The sequence below is a fragment of the Scyliorhinus canicula genome, chromosome 6 (genome assembly GCF_902713615.1).
Source record: "Scyliorhinus canicula chromosome 6, sScyCan1.1, whole genome shotgun sequence".
Taxonomy (NCBI): Eukaryota; Metazoa; Chordata; class Chondrichthyes; order Carcharhiniformes; family Scyliorhinidae; genus Scyliorhinus; species Scyliorhinus canicula.
Genome location: NC_052151.1, coordinates 164,739,323 through 164,761,170, shown reverse-complemented (window position 1 = coordinate 164,761,170; position 21,848 = coordinate 164,739,323). Strand labels below are relative to the sequence as shown.

The 21,848-nt window shown below is 42.0% G+C and overlaps 1 protein-coding gene across 5 annotated transcripts in view; it reads right to left on the bottom strand.

The window, feature by feature from the left end:
* dlgap2a (discs, large (Drosophila) homolog-associated protein 2a) overlaps positions 1 to 21,848 on the bottom strand; it is a 1,284,003-nt gene that overhangs the window by 100,474 nt on the left and 1,161,681 nt on the right. For all 5 annotated transcript variants that reach the window (XM_038800403.1, XM_038800402.1, XM_038800404.1 and 2 more), the window contains one exon: positions 9,165 to 9,370. In XM_038800403.1, the coding sequence (XP_038656331.1) occupies positions 9,165 to 9,370 (206 nt within the window). The remainder of the gene's footprint in view (positions 1 to 9,164; positions 9,371 to 21,848) is intronic.

Below are 21,848 nucleotides of genomic sequence, written 5' to 3'. Positions count from 1 at the left end.
GACCTCTGCAGAATATGAACTTCCCCTTTAAGGGGCGGGACTTCCATTTTAAGGGGGCAGGTTTCCCCTTAACAAGGAGAGCCCCAGCTGCACAAAAACCCGGTTTCAGGTCGGGGAAGGAGACCCTTAGGGGAGTGGAGGAGTATTTGGAATTATATAGTAATAAACCTTGTTCTACTATCATCTGTGCGTCCTGCTTACTGCAGATTCAACACCAACCCTCTTCATAATCTTGAATGTTTCAATGAGATCAACTCTCATTCTTCAAAACTCCAGACAATATAGACCCAATTTTCTCAACCTCTCATGATAGGATAACGTTCCTCTCCTAGGGACCACTCTAGTGACTACCTCCAATCCATCCTTGAATATGAATATGAGGGCCAAAATTACACACAGTATTCCAGGTGGTCTCACCAAAGCCCCATACCATTGTAAGATGATTTATTTACTTACACTCCAATCCAAGGCATAAAACCATAAGACATAGGAGCAGAATTAGCCCTTTCGGCCCATCGAGTCTGCCCTGGCATTCAATCATGGCTCAAGTACAGACCCTGAGTCCTCAACCGCTCCTCATATGATAAGTCCTTCATTCCGGGGGTCATTCTTGTGAACTTCCTCTGGGCCTTCTCCAAGGCCAGCACATCCTTACTTGGATACGGGGCTCAAAACTTGCCAACATGCCATTCACTTTCCGAATTGCTCGCTGTGCCTACATGGTAATTTTTTGTGTTCCTCATACAAGCACGCCCAACTTATTCTGTAAATCATCATTTATAAGTTTCATGCCTACCTTTCTAGTCTTATGACCAAAATGAATAGCTTCACCAGCAGAATGATTAATGCTCCCCTATCCATCATATAGTCCATATTTGGCTGTCCTTCCTTTCATTTATCTAAACTCCTCGGATTGCCCTACACTGACAGCTTGACCTTATGGACTCTAAAGTCTATGAACTCTGGACTATTATTAAGGCCACTCATAAATAGCACAAAGAGATGGAAGAAGCAGTGTCTGATTTGGAGCATTGGTAACAAGAAATCACACGGCTCTGCTGGTATTTCATACAGATAGCTTCCAATTACCTATGGATATTGTGGTGTGAACACACCTGAGGAGTGCAGAAGATGGCGTCACAGAGAAAGTGAGGTCATGGAGAAAGGGAGAATGTTTCTTCCTTCCGATTCGCAAATACATATTCTTTTAACCGTTTTGCTTGCACCAAACTCATTAATAGGTACTTGGCAATACTTGACAATAATATCTAAGAAGACATCTTTAAATCGATTTGAATTGGACTAACTCAGAAAAATAACAGTGGACTACCACAATGAGATTCAGAAATAACTTCAAAACATTCTTGCCTCATTTGGTCTCAATTGATGAGCACTGATACTCCTTTTAAATTGTAGGTCAATTAAGCAAATTATTTTAACACTGAAGCTACAATAAAAAAATTAACTGTAATCTTTCATGAAGAAATTCTGTAAATCAAATTGATATAATTGAGTTGAAGTGTGTTGAGTTACTAAAGTAGAATTAGTAACAAGTGAGTTTGCAGATCTGTTGGGAATTCCTTTATCTGCTAATTTAAGAAAGGCACAACTCTGTTTCTGTTGTATTGCAGAGGCTGATTACGATGCAACAGGGCAGACATTTGTGCCTGGATTAATGGTTGACATCGAAAACACGCATTGGTGTCGTGCCATGTGTAGTCACAAAGAAAGGGAGAATGCCTTTTTAATTCCAGATTCGCAAATTCACATTGCACCTGTTTCATTATTAAGTAGCTTCTGATGTTATGTTCTTGGCTCACTGTCTGCTGCTGATTTTGCCTGAGGTGTTTTCTTTGCAGTTTTTGTCAGTGATGATTTACAATTGCCTTCCATTGACAGGGGATGGCAAGGAGGCAGGTCCCAAGTCTACCTCAGCAAGAATAGGAATCGAACCTATGCTGTTGGCATTGTTCTGTATCACGCACCTGTTATTTCACTAACTAAGCTAACCAGCTCGCTAAACCCAGCATTAGGCTCCTTTCGAAGCATTCTATTCAGAATTTAGTCCCTGAAGGGCCTTCTCCATTCTGAGTTCTCTGAATCTGACAAGGGAAAATAAATTATGTATTTTGTCTCAACAAAATTTCCTGAGAAGTCAAGTGTCATAATATCAACTCATGTATATAATGAGATGCAGACAGGCAGTGATTGACACAGAAGATGACCAGTAAGTATATTACACAGTACAGCCAATTACCAGACAGGACACTACCACTATAAAGCCAGAGGGCACTAGGTTTCCCGCGCTCTCGGGACCCAGCTACTGAGACAGTAAAAGTCCACGAGTAGCAAGTGCAAATACCATGTGTAGCTAGTAAGTCTGGTCAGGCTACTACAAGGTCACCAGTCAGATCAGTATAGTATCGACCCACAGCTGAATATGTATAGCACTTCTATAGTTGAATAAAACAGTGTTGGATCTTCTCCAGTGTTAGACATCCGTTTCTAACTTCCCTGCATAGAGTGCAGTCCATATCGAACCAACCTGCCTAACACATCATCAAGTAAGAGTACTTTCCCCCAAATCTCTCACCCCCGCAATATATGGCTCCAATTAGCCCCTCCTGGAACTTACCTGAGAGTTTTTGCCAGCGAGGCATGGAGCCCAATATTGATCACTTAGCTCAGATCAGCTGCCTTTGAAGGCACAATCAAGTATGTTGAGGAGTTCTGAGAACTAATTCCTACCAATCCTCGGGCCATTTGCTTCAGGTGCGAGCTGATCCTCAAACCAAAATCTAGACTAAAATGGCCTCCCTACTCCAAATGAGAGACTGTCAGCTAAAACTCAAGCTCATGTAATTGAAGGTAAATTGTTGACCTAGTGAGGATATTAATTCAGTGGCAAGAGACAAAATAAATGGATAATACTTGAATTGGAAGGAAGTGACAAGTGGTGGCCCACAAGGATCTGTGCTTGGGTTTCAACAATTAAATATATTTCTTAATGATTTAAATAACACAATAGAGAATCATATATTGAGGTTTGCTATTGACAGAAAGATTGGTGGAATTGCAAGGAGTGTAGACAGAGGCTTAAATTACAAAGATGTACACCTAGGTCAGTGAGTCGGTGAAGTTGTGGCAGATGGATTTCAAGGCAAGATGAATGTGAGGTCATTGTTTTGGATGAAAAACAAAGTAATTCCGCATTTTATTTAAATGGTGGAAAGCTAGGAACAGCAGGGAACGAATGAGATTCAGATGTTCTTGTAGTCGCTAAAACGTGGTGAGAAGGTAGAAGAAATAATCAAAAAAGCTATTGGAATGTTTGTTTTTAAAACTAGAGGAGTAGAATAGAAAGGGAAAGATGTTTTACCAAAGCTGCGCAAAGTGCTGTTCAGACCACATCTGGACCACTGTGTACAGTTGTCAGTATTGCACTAGGGTTACCAAGGCTCCAAGGGTTAATTTTCTGAGAAGAAATTACATAAGCAAGGCTAGTAATTCCTCAAATTCAGGTAGATTATGGAATGATTTATTCTCGATTTTTAAGATTTTGGAAGAATTGGAGTGGATAGAGAAAAATTCTGGCCTGTCTATGATCAGAGGAACATGAACTTAAAATCAGAGCCAGACCATCCAGGTGAGAAGTTAGAAAACACATCTTCACAGACAAAGTGCGATGCGGGACTCTCTCCCACAAAAAGTAATAAACGTCAGCTTTTTAAATTAATTTTTAAATCTGCGATTGACTGATTTTTCTCAGCCAGGGTATTGAGAGCTATGGAGCCAGGCAGCTGAACGGAGCTAGAACATAGAACATAGAACAGTACAGCACAGAACAGGCCCTTCGGCCCTCGATGTTGTGCCGAGCCATGATCACCCTACTCAAACCCACGTATCCACCCTATACCCGTAACCCAACAACCCCCCCTTAACCTTACTTTTTTAGGACACTACGGGCAATTTAGCATGGCCAATCCACCTAACCCGCACATCTTTGGACTACATCTCTAGGATGTAGATCAGTCATGATCTCACTGAATGGGACAATAGACTAGCCTGCTCCGACGCTGACATTGCACTCCTCCATAGTGGGCAGTGACCCTCAAAAGTGCAAATCAGAGTAGTGCTGCAGTACCATTTTTGGGCCAAAAGAGGGCGCAATGACCACTTGATGGGCTCTGCATCAATTGGCAATAATCTAACTGACTCCACGGCTTCAACAACACTTTCATCAAATAACAAAATATTTGGAAGACAAAAGCTATTCAAACACTCTATGGCAATGAGTTCTATCTTACAATAGAAGGACCCATTTCATGTGTACTCTGATTGCTGAAAAGGATGGAATGATTTCCATTTTTATGCAACTGTTAAGGATTGGTATTGGCAGAACAATGCTTTTAACATCTTTATTTCAGAGTGTATACGTTGACAGAGCCCTTATTTGAATATATTCTCATGATAATGGAGAAAAACTATGGAATTATACCAGGAAATATGAGACTTTAAAAAAGACCTGAGTTGTATATTTTTAAAAATGGACAAGGTCACCAAAAATGGCTGAGAATGTACAACTCGTCACTGACAGGAATGGCTGCAGGGGGTTTCTCGAAGGACCAATAAACTCCTTACATAGCACTCCTCCCTGTGCTGAGACAAGGAACTTGTAAAACCACCCAAAGACCGATTGCCATCTCAGTTAAAGAAGAAGAGACATGATGGCCCTCTCATCACCAAGACCGTGGGGATAATGGTCTCGTGGCTAGGCAGGCGAGTACATTCGGTCCGCTTGGAACACACATCTGGGGTTTAAAAGCTTTTTGATTAAACCAGCAGAGGGTGGGTTGAATAAAGACACAGAGCCAGTCATCCCTCTTCACCTGGGTTTGTGACACTTAAGAGGGGGGGTTATCCCAGCCAGACAGTGTCAAATTGAGGAGTCTCGTCTAGATCAATAAACTTGAGGGAACCTCACCTGGGGCTGGTTGCTACAAGCTAAAGGGTTTAATGTCTGCTTCCTTCTTGGGTAAAGGACACACATCTCTTGCCTTTATCCAAAATTCTGGTCTGGCAATTGCTGGTCATTAGTTTGTGTGCAATTCCTGCCCACCGTATTGGGCCTTAGCAGCTTCCTGCAAATAGGTGCATTGTGGACCAATTTATGTGTAAATAAGTCATGTCTAACAGTGAATTGCGGCACTTAAATGGCTACCCATAATTAACTTATAACCTTTTTGTGGAATTTTCTGGTGAGCTGCTGCCTACAGATATTTGGCATCTTCCAGTTCTAAACATGACATATCTTTTCCATGAACAACAAGTAGATAGATGACATTGATGATATTGAACCTATTGATGACAGAAACCAGCCCATCACACACAAAGTGTGCTGCCTCTTGTAGACATAAATAGATAAACCATGACTGCTTGACATTTACATGTTCAATGTTAGCATCTTGCAGTATACTAAACGTGTCTTATATAAATTCAGTCTCAATGAATTTGACCTCTACATTCAAGTTGTATTTGCACAAGAACAGCCATCTCAATTTAAAGACATCAAGAAATAACAAGAGAGAGATGGCAGTCCAACTTTTATGACAAATCCTACCCAAAACTTTAACTTGCATTTCTCCTTTCAAATGCTGACATGCATTGCCTCTATTTCCTGTTTCTATATTCTAGATGCTATTGTTTTCGATTAAATGCATAAATATACGCGGAGTATTTATCACAGATTTTCATTAAAATAAACACCACATTTTTCCTCACTAATTATATGCCTTGTTGAACTCACTGAAGTGTTTAATAAGGAAAACGCAAAAAATTCAATCACTGCCTTCTTCAGCAATTCAGTCTTGCAGCACTGAAATATGAATAGATCTTATATCCTGTGCTCATTGTCTCAATGTTAGGTAGAAATACCAGCAACTTTCACAATTTAATTTTCCTTAGATTATTCATTTGGCAATCTGGGTGCAAGTGGATCTATTTTAGCCTGTGATCGGCCATTGCTGTCACTCAATCTAACTCACCCTCTTTCACAAGCTCAGCAACCCTTCAAGAAAATGGGAGTCAAGTACCGGATTTAAAAATAAATAATTTTTGGAGGTGCGATTCAGCGGACCTGAGTTCAAATTCGCTGAATGGCGCGTTTCGCAGCGTGCGTCTCGGGGACTTTGGTGCTGAGAAACATTGTGCAATTCAATGGCACTTTACCGTTTTCTTTAGCCTCGGAGAGATTTTCTCCCCCAAGACCACATTGAGAGGGAAGCTCGCCAGCAGGAAAGGCTCTTCATAGATCGGCCCCAGGTACCGCCACTAACCACCCCATCCCATCTGGTAAGGCCCCCTTCCCCAAGCTTGACCCCTGGCAGTGCCAACCTGGCACCCAGGAACCCTGGCAGTGTCCCTTCCAGCCTGGCAATGCCCCCAAGAAGACACTGCCAGAGTTCCCAGGTGGCACTGCCCAGGAGGCACTGCCGTGGCCTGGGTGCATGAGGGAGAGCCAGGATGCCACCCTGCTCTGTTCTCAACCACCCGGGGGTTTCCAATGGCCTGAGAGACCCTCCCAGATACCATTACGCATGTTCCACGTTTGAGTGGACCAGTATTAAACGGCACCTTAGTGAGTTTTCTCAGGCATGGCCATTGAGTCCCGGGCGCCAGGTGAATCCGGCAAATGCATATTTAAATGCGCCTAATGGCTCATTTAAATGTGCTGATCTGGATTATGCCCAATGATGTTTTGAGCATCGCGAATTTCGTGATTGGCCTCTCGCGAGATTTAATGGCTTTGTCCTGACAGCAAGTCGGGCGCGACGAGACTGCTAAATTGTGCCGCAGCATTTGTTGTCATTTTCTTCCAGCCACTGCATACGACATACCACACTGGAGCACCACACTCCACCAACTAAATTCAATGTTTAATGGACTATGTGCCACACAGCCTCCATCATGCAGCATTTTATAAATTATGTGTTAGTTCCAAGTGTCTCCATCAGAAGACTGTTATATGGTAATATAATGTGGTAATATGTTGTTATTCTTTGCCTTGTGATCCAAAGTGGTCGGATGAGTTGATGATAAAGAAACCACCAATCTTTAGATTGAAGCAAAACTGATTTATTGAATAACGATTAAATTAAATAGAGTTCGCACACTCTACAGAGCTATAACTACTAATAATGTAAAACTGAGTTTCCCAAACATTAATCCATAATCTAGAATTAACTACTGATGTCCTCATGCTACTTCTCTCTAATCTAAACTATTCCTTGAGCTGTGATCAATACTTCTCCTCTGCTAACTCTACCAAAGATTCCTGAGATCTGGAGCTGGATTCTCCAAAAACGGGGCTATGTCCCCATGCCAGAGGTTTAAGCTGGCGTTTCACTCTTGACTTTCCTTAAAAAAGTCAAGAGCGATTCACTTACCTGCAGGGGACTAGCAGGCCCCCGGAGTTCTTCTCGCAGCTCTGGCTGCGGATACGGGGCGCCGCACTTCCGGTCGGGAGCCCATGGATGCGCACAGCGGCGGCCTGCAGCAGCTGCGGCGAGCACCATGGCAGACTCAGAACGCGGAGACAGCTCCTAAATCTAGGCCCCCCCGTGAAGGCACACGCCAGCAGATCCGAGCCACCCGATCACTGCCCTGGCCACCCATAAGACACCCCCCCCCCGGTGCTCAATCCTCCTGCCCCCCACCAGGGCGACCGCAGACTGAGTCCACAGCCGCTACCCAAGGTTCCCGACGGCCAATACGTGGTTAGAACCACGGCGTCGGGAACTCGGCCAGCTTTGCGCGGAGAATCGCGGGGCAGCCTCTGTCAGTGGTCCCCTGCCCCATAGATCTCGCACGAGCGATTCCCGAGCGATTCTCCAGCACCAGTCCCGATTTCCGGGGAAACGGCCATTCTCCTCCCCCGCGCCAAACGCGATTTTGGCACGGACGCTTGCAGAATCCAGTCCCTGATATTTATACTCAGAACTGGTGATGCCCTCCAATGTTTGAATTACACTGAGATGTAATAATTAACCCTTCACTAGCGTTCCTCATTCATATTATTACAAAGACCTCATGCCCAACTCCATTATTAAATAGGAATAGGAATATGGCAATGTCCCCTTGAGCCTGGTCGGCTATTCAGTTAGAGCACGGCGTGCTTGTATTGTAACTCTCCATTTACATGTTCTATATTGCATGATACCCTTGCCTGACAAAAATCTATCGATCTCAGCTTTGAGATTTTCAATCCACTCAGCCTCAACAGCATTTTGGGGGAGTGTCTTCCAGATTTCCACTTGACATCACCCTGAACAGACTAGCTTAAATTTTCAGATTATAACACGTTCGTTCTGGACTGGTCCACCAGAAGAAATAGTATCTCTCCATTTACCCTTTCAAATCTTTAATCAGCTTAAACACCATGATAGATCATCCCTAAATCTTGAATATTCAAACAAACCAGGACAGACTCTGAAAAACTGCCTTCTTAACTTAATCCTGTTAGTTTTTGTGTACTGGTGAATTTCTGCTGCACCCACTCCAAGGCCAATATATATCATTCCTGAGGTGTGCTGCCCAGAACTGAATACAGTAAACAACTATTGACAATCATACATCAAGAGTGTTTCAGCTACAATGTACTCAATTTGTATTCGGACACATTATTTTTGTTGCCATTTTAAAACATCATTTGAATCTTTAAGTTTCTTTCCTTACGGTAGAATCCATAGAATCCCCACAGTGCAGAAGGAGGCCATTCAGCCCATCGAGTCTGCACCTATTCTTTGAAAGAGCACCATACCTAGGCCTACTCACCTCATAGTCTAACCTGCACATCTTTGTACTGCGCACTTTGTACGAAGCACACAGAGGAAACCCACCCAGATACAGGGAAAATGTGCACACTCCACACAGACAGTCACCTGAGGCCAGAGTCGGTCGCTGGCATTGTGAGGCAGCAATGCTAATCACTGCGCCACCGTGACGTACATTCCTAGGTACATACCTAGTTAAGATTTATTATGTATATTGCACCTAAGACACTTTAAATATTCAACGTAATGGGCAACATCAGGTGCAATAACTACCCTGCTTAAACACAATGCCGTGCTTCCTAAAACAACGAAAAGAACAAAAGGAATGCTTACTTCTGATGATCTATTTTCTGACCAGCAGCTTTCATTAGCGTTTCATGGAGACTAGTAGCTTTTGGCGAACCTTTTGGGCTGGTGTCAGATTCACCACTTTCTTCATCTCCCATTGCTTTGATATAACTGCCACTTCTCATCCTTCGGCAAGGGATCTCATCATCTTTGCCTCCCAGTGGATATCCTCCCCATTCATCCTGGGGGACCTGCAACATTTAAAATACAACAACAACAGTTAATAATCTTTCCATCTTCATTCGGATGCAAGATTGTTTGAACTTGGGAACTCATTGCCTATTTCCAATAGATGGATTTGTCGTATATCATGGGCTCTGGCTCTTCATTAGAGGTCTGACAGTTCTAGCATCAAACATTTAAAGTGGAAACTGTTCTTAATGTTACAATATGAAGAGGATATGAAGAGGAAATGAAATGCTATATTAATATTAAAGGTGACTGTTGAGGTGCGTAGTTTTTAAATATATAGAAATGCTGAATTGCAAAATAAAAAGTAAAATGAAATTAAATATTTAACAACATTCTGGTTAGGCTGGGGTTATTTTCCTTAGATACCGGAGAAGGCTGATGGGGGGGACCTCATTGAGGGGTACAAAATTATGAGGGGCATAGGTAGCTTAGATGGGAAGAAACATTTCTCCTTTGTAGAGTGGTCAATAACCAAGGTGGCATAGATTTCAGGTAAGGGGCAGGAGAATTAGAAGGGATTTAAGGAAAATATTTTTCACCCAGAGGGTGGTGGGAATCTGGAACTCACTGACTGAAAGGGTGGTAGAGGTTGGAACCCTCGCAACCTTTCAGAAGCAGTTAGATGAGCACTTGAAATGCGATAGCATACAAAGCTACGGACTAAGCTGCAATGTAGGATTAGAATAGATGACCAGCACAGGCATGATGGGCGGAAGGGCTTCCTTTTGTGCTGTGAAACTCTATGACTCCAAATGAAGAGAAAGAACCACCTGCATTTCCACCCAAAACATCATATAAACCCAAAATTGTTTTATGTGGCACCTGTTAATAATTCATATGATTTGTTAAAAAACTGTGAATGTTGCAAATTTTGAAAACTAAACAGTAAACTTTGTAAACACAGCAGATACATCAACATCTGAAAGGAAGATAAAATGTATAGCACATATGTCTGAAATTAGATATGAGCCAAATTGCCAATTTAAATGTAATAACATTGTAAGTAGGAATCAGCGGTGCATTTTATTTATTTCATACCCAGTAACTTCTGAGTATTGTGGTTTCAGGAGTATATTACAATATGGTTAGAAAACAAGGAAGCTGATTTTGTATCGAGGTTTTTGCATGCTCTATTGCTATTTATTCCTTTCTAACCGCAATGTTTCGGTTTGAATACCTTTGACCCATCAACTTTGTTCAATGGCCTTATGTCAACTGGACTCTGTTGTTAACTTAGTTCCAGTGAATATTGCACAAAGCTGTCTGGAAATGTTGCTGACAGTGGGATTTGGGTCAAAATTTCTCAGAACCGAACAAGATGATTGAGCCAATATTCATGCTGGCCACAAATCTGAACCTGCCTCTTTTGGGGCTGTAATGTCTTAGGCCAGGCCTTTGAGATTGGCCAATTAGAATATGTGTTGCCTGATTAGTAGCCCAATCAGGGAACCACTTTCTGTTTATATAACAGGGAGTGTCAGATCCTCTGCACTCCCGGTGTAGACAGAAGACTGAATGGTCATGGTTGGTCAGCTGTTGGGTTTGTAAATAAAAGGAATTCTGATGACGGGACTTCTGCCTCCGTGGACTTATTACAGGGGCTCTCCAATTTAACTCTTCTTCACCTTACTGCTCAATTCTTTCCACCTTTGGCTTCCAATCAAACTCAACATCACTTTTGTAGACTATTGTTAAAGGAAGAGGCTATTGTCTAGCATGGACTGACATCGTTTGTAAAGCATTGTCCCAGTTATTTCCGAAATCAAAACTAGAATAGTTAAGTTATGCAGTATAGTACAAGCTGCAATCTCTATTGGTACTTCTAATAAATATTTTTCACATTTTACAGTCCAAGCCAAGAGATAGAATGTTAACTTTACTTCTTTTGACAAATCAGAAGATCGATGCCTTGTCCAGTGCATTTGACTTGAGATAGAAAATACATTGCTAAATATTGGGCAGGATTCTCTGCTCATGCTGGTGGGATTCTCCAGTCCTGCTGCAGTGAATGGGGGACTTGGCTGAGCGGCAAATTCCCCGTCCTTGCTGGCAGCAGTAATGGAGCGGACTGGGATCAGAGAATTCCATCCATCATGTATGCTGGTCACAATCCAGTTCGTAGGGAATGAGGTCGGTCATTGTTATGAGAGTTTTTTTTTTAGAACAGTACAGCACAGAACAGGCCCTTCGGCCCTCGATGTTGTGCCGAGCAATGATCACCCTACTCTAGCCCACGTATCCACCCTATACCAGTAACCCAACAACCCCCATTAACCTTATTTTTTAGGACACTAAGGGCAATTTAGCCTGGCCAATCCACCTAACCCGCACATCTTTGGACTGTGGGAGGAAACCGGAGCACCCGGAGGAAACCCACGCACACACGGGGAGGACGTGCAGACTCCGCACAGACAGTGACCCAGCCGGGAATTGAACCTGGGACCCTGGAGCTTTGAAGCATTGATGCTAACCACCATGCTACCGTGCTGCCCACTTAGGGCAAAGAAAAATATCTTATTGAAACCTAAAAATAAATGTGATTTTAAAAAAAATGCAAGCTTTGAAAGCAACAATTCACATTAATGAATGGGCTGCTGAGTTTGCCATTGTTTACATGCTATGACAGAACTTGGTATGCACATTTTTGTTCCGAATCACACTGATTACTGGCCAAAGTCCTGATGGCCTGAACATTGAAATAGAAACATGAAAATGTGGAAAGAACAAATTACACCAACTATGATGGACTATGATTATATGGCCTCCAGACACAAAGTCAAAGAACGTTGTTGGTATTAGGAAATGCATAATGAGGAGCAAGGAACCATAGAAACATAGGGCCTTGGGACATTCCAGGACACAGTATAGAGGACTTCATGCAATATTCCTTCGTCTTATGTCATGATTTAATTTTAGATGTTGCACATATTACAGTTTCCATAGAATCAATCAAGCCAGACTTTATACGAGGGTGGATTATACGGAGTAAAGGAAAATGATGCAACATAGAATATTTATGTCTCAATTTATGCTCATCCTTGAGTCAACTTTCAACAATTCACATTTAGCAAACAATGTAAACAATGTATCTTAAAAGGTAAGTGAACTTGCTCAGAAAAAATTGGCTTGAAGCACGATGGCATACATTATCTTCTAGATTTCATGAACTGCAAGATGTATTACCACTTAGATGATGGCTTAAAAAAATTTCCTCCCTTCATAAACAATTAATGCAGCTGTTGGACTCTTATCCATTACTTATCATGGCACGGACAACAATATATATTTAAAAAAAGGAGAATGGAGAAAATATATAACAATTCTGAAAAGAATAAAGGTTGGAAGGTTTTGGAGTTAGACCCAACATCAATATCCAAAAAGGTAACATATATTATCTGTAAATTAATGCAGATCTGCTGCATTTTTATGTAGTTTCTGTTTGTATTTGAGATTTACAATATTTGCAGTTTGCCATTATACGCACATATTTTTGGATTGTCTTTGGTGCTGGAATCTAGAGCACTGCTTTGTTAGTTAGAGGTTTATGCATTTAAAAGAATCAGTTCAATTCTTTTCTGGTTAGCCATTAAGTATGGGCTGAACTTGTCTAAAACATGAAACATTTACCCGCCTAATATTAAGCCCAAGTCTCCTCCATTTCTATACATAAATGTTCGGTTTTGTTAGATATGGAAATTAATTTATTCATTTGGTGTTGTACATACTTAGCTATTTTGCCAAGAACACGTAAATGATCTCTATAAAAATATCTCAATGCTCTATAACGAAAGGAAGGCATTCGTGAATCATAGAAATTCATTAGTCTATTTGTTAGTATGAGTACAGCTTTCCACAATGCCATCTACTATTGCAAAATATCCCACTGATCTGTATTTGAAAATAGTACATTTGACAGCAAACAATCACATCAAAGCTCTCCCCTGGACATATCACAGCGACTCATAAAGCCTTCCACATTTTTAACCAATCAACAGCTGGTTTACATGATTGTGAAAGATGAAACAAACATTATTACATGGGTACCAAGGTTGGTTGCCTAGTTACCTGCCATTCCACATTTGATGACAGGTCACTGAACTGAAACATTGCCCAAATCTTCAGGTCTCACAATGGTCGTGCTCCGAAGCTACCCATAAGATATACTGGGGGCCCTCAGATGTCCCAATGCAAGGATTATCCAAGAAATTTCAACTTCTGACGGGCAAGTCCCTTGCTGTCCGGAACATCCCAAATAGTCTGCAACTTTGAGTTAGAGTGCAGACTTCAGGGGGTATCGACTCATGGACAGTTAACAGGAAATATTAGACAGGACAAAACCATGTCTAACTCCTGGGTGACGATACAACTGATTTCCCCCGAATCCTCACTGTACACTCCCACCCCTCACCCCACCACGACTCCGCCAACCTTCTTGACCCTCCTCCAACTCCATGGCCCTCTAAAATCCCGCACTGCCCCCTGACCTTCTGTAAATAATCACTGCGAGCCAACATTTTGAAAGGCGAGCACTTGAACTCAGACAAGCAAGAAAATTGTTCACAAGAAATATTCATTACTTTCAATGCAAGTTATTATTTATAGATATCTGGGCTTGTGTCTGTAGACTGTGAATATCTGCATATCTAACTCAAGGGAAAGGAAGCTATCATTTCCCTGGCGGAGGAAGATTCTAAAAAGCACATATATTATTATTCTATGTGACTAACGAAGGCTTATCCAGGCATGAACAAAAAGTACAAAGCCAGCAATTCAGTTAAGAGCAGCCAATTTGGCTCAAAGTTCAACCATGCACTTATTTCTCAGTCCTGATATGCATTAACAAGTGACTCAGCGCTAAAAAGATTGTGACTAGAGTGGTGATAACTTCAAAGGAATGTCCTAAACTTTTTGACAAGAACACCGCAGGGAATGCCACACTGCAGTATTTAACAAACTTCAGATTGATAATAATAATGACAACATGATTTTTCTCAAGGCATTGCAATCAGTATCAACCTTGAGGAGCTAATTACCCATCAAGGCAAGGCAGCTCAGGGCTGCTGATGTTAGTAATATCTTCCAAAATAATTTTGTCGCTATAGCAACAAAGCATATATTTATTTTTACATGCTACATTGCTAAAGATAAAATAAAATAATTCAGATTTGAATTCAGTAAAGAGATACACTTTTCAGATCTGTTCTTTCTATAATTTATAATGTGATTCTGAGTGCAAGCATAACTTTTTGATGATTGACATTTAACATGGAATAATAGGCTCTCAAGACCCATTCTATTTTTAGATATCTGCTTCAATGATCAAATCTACATGTATTTCTGATCGTTTTAATTAGTCAATTAATCCAATATTGGATGAGGTGATGACACTATTTCTTTTGTGTGATGTCCCTTTAAGAACCAAGCAGGCTGGGAAGCATTTTAAGGAGGAGTTATTGGTTTCCTGATTACGACATCATTAGGTTCCAAGAAATGCCCAGGGTTGCCATGGGGATGAACAGCTAAGGAGCAATGAGTAAACGGTAGCCTGTATTTTATGTTTGGCAGTTTGGAATACTGGGAATTTATGCAGAGAGAAGGCAAGGACAGCCCTCTCTCCAAGTGGAATTGTTTTCTGTTTGGCAGTCATTGTAGAGATCCTGGTGCGATGTTGAAACGGGGGCGTGTTTAATGGGACAGTGTCCCGTTTTGGGCATGTTTAGCAGGATCTTTCTCAGCATTGCACTTTGCCAGATTTTTTGGACCTTGGCGAGGAATGACCCGCTGAGGCCGAACTTAACATTCATTTCCTTTACTGATGAGCTCAGCTCGCTAGTGCAGGAAGGGTATTTGCGGATCAGGGCATCATTTTTAAATGCTGCCCCGATCTTTCGCCCCCTCTCAGCCACCCCACCGCGGCATCCGGACCTCCACTTCACCCACCTTTCATCTGACGGGGTCCTCGAGACCCCCCCCTCCCCGGTTGGAAAGTTTGCACTGCCAGCCTAAAGTGCCCATGCAAGCCTGGCAGCTGTGTCAGCGGGATTGCAAAGGTACCACCTTGCCCAGAGCCCACCCACCCAGGGGTCTCTAATGGCCTGGGAGACTCCCCCAGATGGTAAATAGTGCCATGCAAGGGTGAGATCCAGATTGTGATGTCTCGCGAGATTTTGTTAAATCTCATGAAGCATTTTGAGCATCGCAAATCTCACAAGAGGCCTCTTGCAAGATTTAATTGTCTTATCGCATCACCAAGTCAGGCGTGGCGAGGCCATTAAACTTTGCCCCAAATCTCTCATAGCAGAGACTGTGTGCATGATACAGTTGGAAAGGACAGAACATTGAAGACAGGAAGAGCAAAGGATTGTGGATTGGACAATACCCAATACTCTGTTTAAGTGATGCCAAAGCCCAGCAGACCTTTTAAAGGGACTGGAGAAGGGAGTCACTGGGGATTTTATGACCTCTTGATGCTTACCTTGTCAGTGGTAACTGTGCCATGAGACTTCAGACGGAATATAGCTGCTAGTGAAGGTGACTCATGGGCCAAAACGATTGGACAGAAAGAAAGAGGTTCAACAAAATGTAGGCTCGGTTGGAAAGGTTGTAAGAATGCACATAATGGCAAATTTGTGAAGGAAATATGCAGGTGCCAGTAACTATGTAAGGTGTATCTTTGTTGTATCAGTTTATTTGAAAAATCCTTCACCTGTTAATTGATGTGAAAGGGGAAAATAAATAATAATTATCTAAAACAGAGCACATAGAGTACTGGTAACCACAAAGCCTTGAGAGACTGTTTATTAATATACTTTATTGTCTTGTAAAATACCGATGTCTACTGAAGGTTGGTATTGCTGTCCAGTTGACTAACGTGCAACATAATTGGCTACCAATTATTCCGGGGATGCATGAACTTCAGAAGGATAGCACATGCAAACTTATAATTGGAAGCCTGCCTAATATAATTATTATTGATTGGATGTAAATAACTGTGGTTCCATACTCTATATAATATCTCGCTTGTGATGTAATCAGTGAATTCGTACAACAGCTTGACCGAGGTGTGCTCTTCCCTCAATGTGCTTGAATAAAGAATCGCAACCCATCTGATCTGTGAGGTTGGGAGAGGATTGGCCTCCTGTACCACCATCCAGTTAACTGGGAACTGGAGAAGGATTGAACTCCAGATTTTAACATGATGTTCGAGTTATTTTTTTTTTTAGTTGGTTTGTTCAAAAGTGAACTCTTGCCCAGTGGTTTTCTTTCTAGTTGTGTTGTGAGGATTCCTTTCTTTTAAACAACATTTACTGGTCTCTACAAGGATCGTAACAATAACCACAACAAATAGTAATGAAAATATTTTGTCAAAATGTTGATTATCTTACATGATCCTTTACTTTTCATCTACTTCATCTTTTGTGCTTAGTAATGCAGTATCATCCACATATATTCACATCAGCCATTTTCTGCCTTTGTCCTTCTAAATGGTAGCCATTGCAGGTTTGGGAGCTGCTATTGAGGGAACCTTGCTGAGTTGCTGCAATGCACTTTGTAGATGGTGCACACTGCTGTCACTGCGCAGTCGAGGTGAGGCGGTGGCGTAGTGGCATTGTCACTGGACTGGTAAACCAGAGACCCAGGGTATTGCTCTGGGTATGGTTCTGGGGACCCAGGTTCAAATACCACCACTGCAGATGGTGAAATTGAATTCAATAAAAACCTAGAATTGAAAGTCTAATGATGACAATGAAACCATTGTTGGTTGTCAAAAAAACCCATCAGGTTCAGCAATGTCCTTTAGGGAAGGAAATCAGCTGTCCTTACCTGGACTGACCTACATGTGATTCCAGATCCACACAATGAGGTTGACTCTTAACCTCAAGGGCAATTGGGGATGGACAATAATACTGGCCAAGCCAGCAACGCCCATGGATATGTTCATGTTAGTGGAAATGAGGCCGATCAAGCTTTTGCCTGGGTGGTTTTGGAGCTACACTCATCCAGGTGAGTGGAGTGTATTCCATCACACTCTGAACTTGTGCCTTGCAGATTGTGGACAGGACTTCGGGAGTCAGCAGGTGAGTTACTCATCACAGAATTCCCAACCTCTAAGCTGCCCTTGTTGCCACAATATTTATCTGGCTGGTCCAGTTCAGTTTCTGGTCAATGGTAAACTCCAAGATGTTGAAATTGGGGGATTTAGCAATAGTAATGTCGTTGAATGTTAAGGGATGATGGTTGGATTATTTCTGATTAGAGATGGTCATTTCCTGGCTCTTATGCAGTCCAAATATTACTTGCCACTTGTCAGCTCAAAATTAATTGTTGTCCAGGTCTTGCTACATATGGTCACAGACCTCTTTAGTATCTGAGGAATTGTGAATGGTGCTGAACAATGTAATCAAGGGAGAACAGGCCCACTTCTTACCTGATGATGTAGGAAAGGTCATTGATGAAGCAGCTGAACCAAGTTGGGCCCAGGATTGTTGAAGAACAATCATATTGAGCTCAAAACGTTAACTGTGTCTCTCTCCATCAAGCTTATGTCACACTTTATTTTTATTTTATATTTCCAGCATTTACAGTATTTCGCTTTGTATGTAGGCACTCCCACTGACACAATTTAAAAGGATCGTGAACTACCAGGTTTGTTGCTAAATTATTTCTTCTGCCTTCTGGTCTAATTCTATGTGCTTTCATCTACTTAATTAATGTTGAACAGTCAACGTCGAGTGGTCTGGTTGGTGCTCAAATATTTTTCTGTTCATTTAAAAGCTTATCATGAAAAAAGTTGCTTCAGAACATGAGCTATCTGGCAGGATTTCATTTGGGTTTTTGAGCGTGACTGGGAAGACAAGAAGAGGTCATGTAGGGCAGGGCAGGCTGCTAGAAGATGGAGGAATAGAGGGGACAGAATGGTTTGTGACAGAATGCCATGTCTACTAAACTCTCTTGGGAACAATTCTCTCACCTCAACTTCAGTGAAATATCTTCACTTCACAAAAGAGGTTTTGACTGAAATCTGTCAATGCTGCAGCCAGAACTGGAACCTCAGGGCAGAGAAGGGCTCTTAACCTCTATGCATCTGGCTCCTCTAAGCTGTTGCTGGAAATATAAGTAACATCTTGCAACTGGCAGTGCCACTGAGGCTCTATATACACATAAAGAAAGCTTCATCTCATTCCCTCTCCATAGAAACAAGGCATTGGAGCAACAATAAGCATTTGCACAATTTGCAGACCCGGGGTCGGGATCAAACCTGGGACCTCGGAGCCGTGAGGCAGCAGTGCTAACCACTACGTCACTGTGCCACCCGCCCCATCAGAAAATAGCTTACACTTACCCCTTGAACAATACTACTCAATACAGTAAATACAATAGCCTTAATTGCAATCTTTACTTGCACTTAAACACTAACAACCATCCCAACTCTCAATCCACCTTAAATACCAATGGCATAGAGGAATACTTGCTTTGCAGAGTTATTCTTTGGGAAGAGATCTCTTGACACTGCTTTACAGAAAAGATTTGATTCAAGTTATTAATCTGGCTGTATGTCTTCAAAAGCTTTTTATACTGGCTTGTTTCAACGCCCCCTTATTCTCAGTAAAATCTATATTTCCCTAAATACTGTTAATCTCTTCTAACTAACCTACAGTGAGCAGACCTGCCTTACATGTGCACACAATTACATTCAGCTCAGAACTGAACTGAAAATGCTTTTTCAAAAAGCCTGATGCCTCAGCTCCACCCAGCAATGACATCATCTCACCAAGCTTAAAATTAATTAACTCCCCAGGGCATCCCCTTAATTGAAATAAAATTGCATTAGCCCAAGCTTTTTACGATGAACAATTGCCCCTCTGGCTCCTAAAAGCTTTGTTGTCTTTCAACCCAAGAATCTTTTAAACCTTTTTTTTACTTTAGATTATCCAATTCATTTTTTCCAATTAAGGGGCAATTTAGCGTGGCCAATTAACCTATACACATCTTTTGGGATGTGGGGGAAAAACCCACGCAAACACGGAGAGAATGTGCAAACTCCACATGGACAGTGACCCAGAGTTGGGATCGAATCTGGGACCTCGGCATCGTGAGGCAGCAGCACTAACCACTGTGCCACCGTGCTGCCCGAGAATCTTTTAAAACATGACTTCAGCAGTCAAACACACTGTACCCAAGGGTTTCAACACTTACTGCACCAAATACGTATAATACAATATCGCTGAAATTCCTACATTCATCACAGTGTGTCCTTGAAGTTTTTCCTCTGCGCACCTGAGACTCACTTGCTATGTCGAAGCTCTCAATAGAGCGCTTGTTTCAGGAGTCTCGTATCAGGCATGCGGATCAAGTGGCCTGCCCATCGGAGATAATCAAGCACGGCCAATGCTACGATGCTTGGGATTTTGGCCGGTTTGAGAACACTGACATTAATGCGCCTATCCTGCCAATGGATTTGCAGAATTTTGAGGAGGCAGTGCTGGTGTTAATCCTCGTTTTGAGGTGCCTTCTGTACATAGTGCTTCTTCAATATGCCAGCATGGCCTTCAGTCACTTGACGAAGAGAGAGTTTTAAGACCAGGACCTCAGACACTACACCAAACTCATGGTCTACAGAGCAGTCATGATACATGTCTGAGTTATATAGGAGGTCATGTATCACAACTGCTCTGTAGACTATGAGCTTGGTGTAGTGTCTGAGGTCCTGGTCTTAAAACACTCTCTTCATCAAGTGACTGAAGGCCATGCTGGCACATTGAAGTGAGTGTTGAACCTCGTTGTTGATAGGGGTAGTAGGTTAGCTTATTGTTATCCAGTTGTATTTACTGCACATCACATCAATATACTTGTTATAAATAAACAGTAATTGTGTTTCAACTTACAAACCTGGTGACTGTGGTTACTGGGCAGCCAAGGGCCAAAGACTTTGGGAATTTTTATAAGAATGGTTGGTTAATTCACTTGTGTTGTGACACTGGGACAAGTGGGGCTGGAATTGACCGTGAACTTGCCCTGGGTGTCATGACACAGCTACCAAATGGACTCCATGAAGCCAGGCCGTGGTGCAGTGGCAAGGGGCTCCAATATGACTGGAGACCAGGCATGGATGTATGGGCCTAGAACATGCAATCACAGATAATTCGACTGTCCTCCTTTCTCCTTGCTACAGGATGTCACACCTAGGATTCATAAAGTGCAATGTCGCATGCATTCCCCACTGAAGTCCTGTTCTTTATACACTGTTCTCCTCACTAAAGTCCTGTTCTTCATACACTGTTCTCCTCACTAAAGTCCTGTTCTTTATACACTGCTGTCCCCACTCAAGCCATTTCTACACGATCTCTTCACTGATTTTGCTCTTTACAGCACCTACTTCTCAAATCAGAGTTGTGTTTTGACTGTTTGCATCAAGCAGTTTTTTGATTAAGTGACTGATCCTTTCTTTGTGTTCTCGATGCTCAATTCTTTCGTCTTCAGGTAATATCAAAGAACATGAAGGTAATGGCGTGATACATTGTGTAAAACACTTAACACCTGAAAACATATCATAATAGTGGACTATTTTTAATTTAAAGATATTTAATCCATTTGATCCTTTGATTTGAGCGTTAGCGTTAATGCCATGCCTACGTCCCAAATGACTGTTATATCTCTCACAAAAGCTAAATTATTTATTATTCTGGAACAAACTAAAAGACATGTTTGCCAGGGGAAGTGAAGAAATGCACGTACACTAAGTATAATAGGCATTATTGGAACAGAGCATGCGCTATCTGACCTAGACCTGCCAAATGCTGACAATGGGTGATTAAAATATCCAGAAGTCAGACCTGATTAGAAATGTGCAACAGCCCAGCATACAAAGCTTGAATTTGAGCTCAGGCTTCAGTTCATGGCACAAACTGCTTCAATCTCATTTGTGTGAAACATCTAGCCTTGGAAGACTTGCCTCTTATATATTATTCACTGCAATAAAAACCTGCTTCTGACTGTTGTTTTGAATCATTCTCTGGCTTCCTTCCATTGTACTCCTATGGACCAAGAAACCATTCTCTTCTCAACAATAATCAGTAATGAGGGTTAAATAATGTTCAGGGTTTTCAGGTTTTTTTTGCCAACAGCTATTTCCATATTCAGGAGTAATGTAGGACAAAGCTCAGAAGAGCCAAATCAAGAGGTAAACAATGTGTCTCCATATTATTATGGGCCAGGGTTTAGAGAATACCAAAGTATATCGTGGAGTTCACCTGAAATGAAATGAAATGAAAATCGCTTATTGTCACGAGTAGGCTTCAATGAAGTTACTGTGAAAAGCCCCTAGTCGCCACATTCCGGCGCCTGTCCGGGGAGGCTGGTAAGGGAATCGAACCGTGCTGCTGGCCTGCTTGGTCTGCTTTAAAAGCCAGCGATTTAGCCCAGTGAGCTAAACCAGCCCCTTGATTTGAGAAGTAGGTGCTGAGCTAAACCTGACCC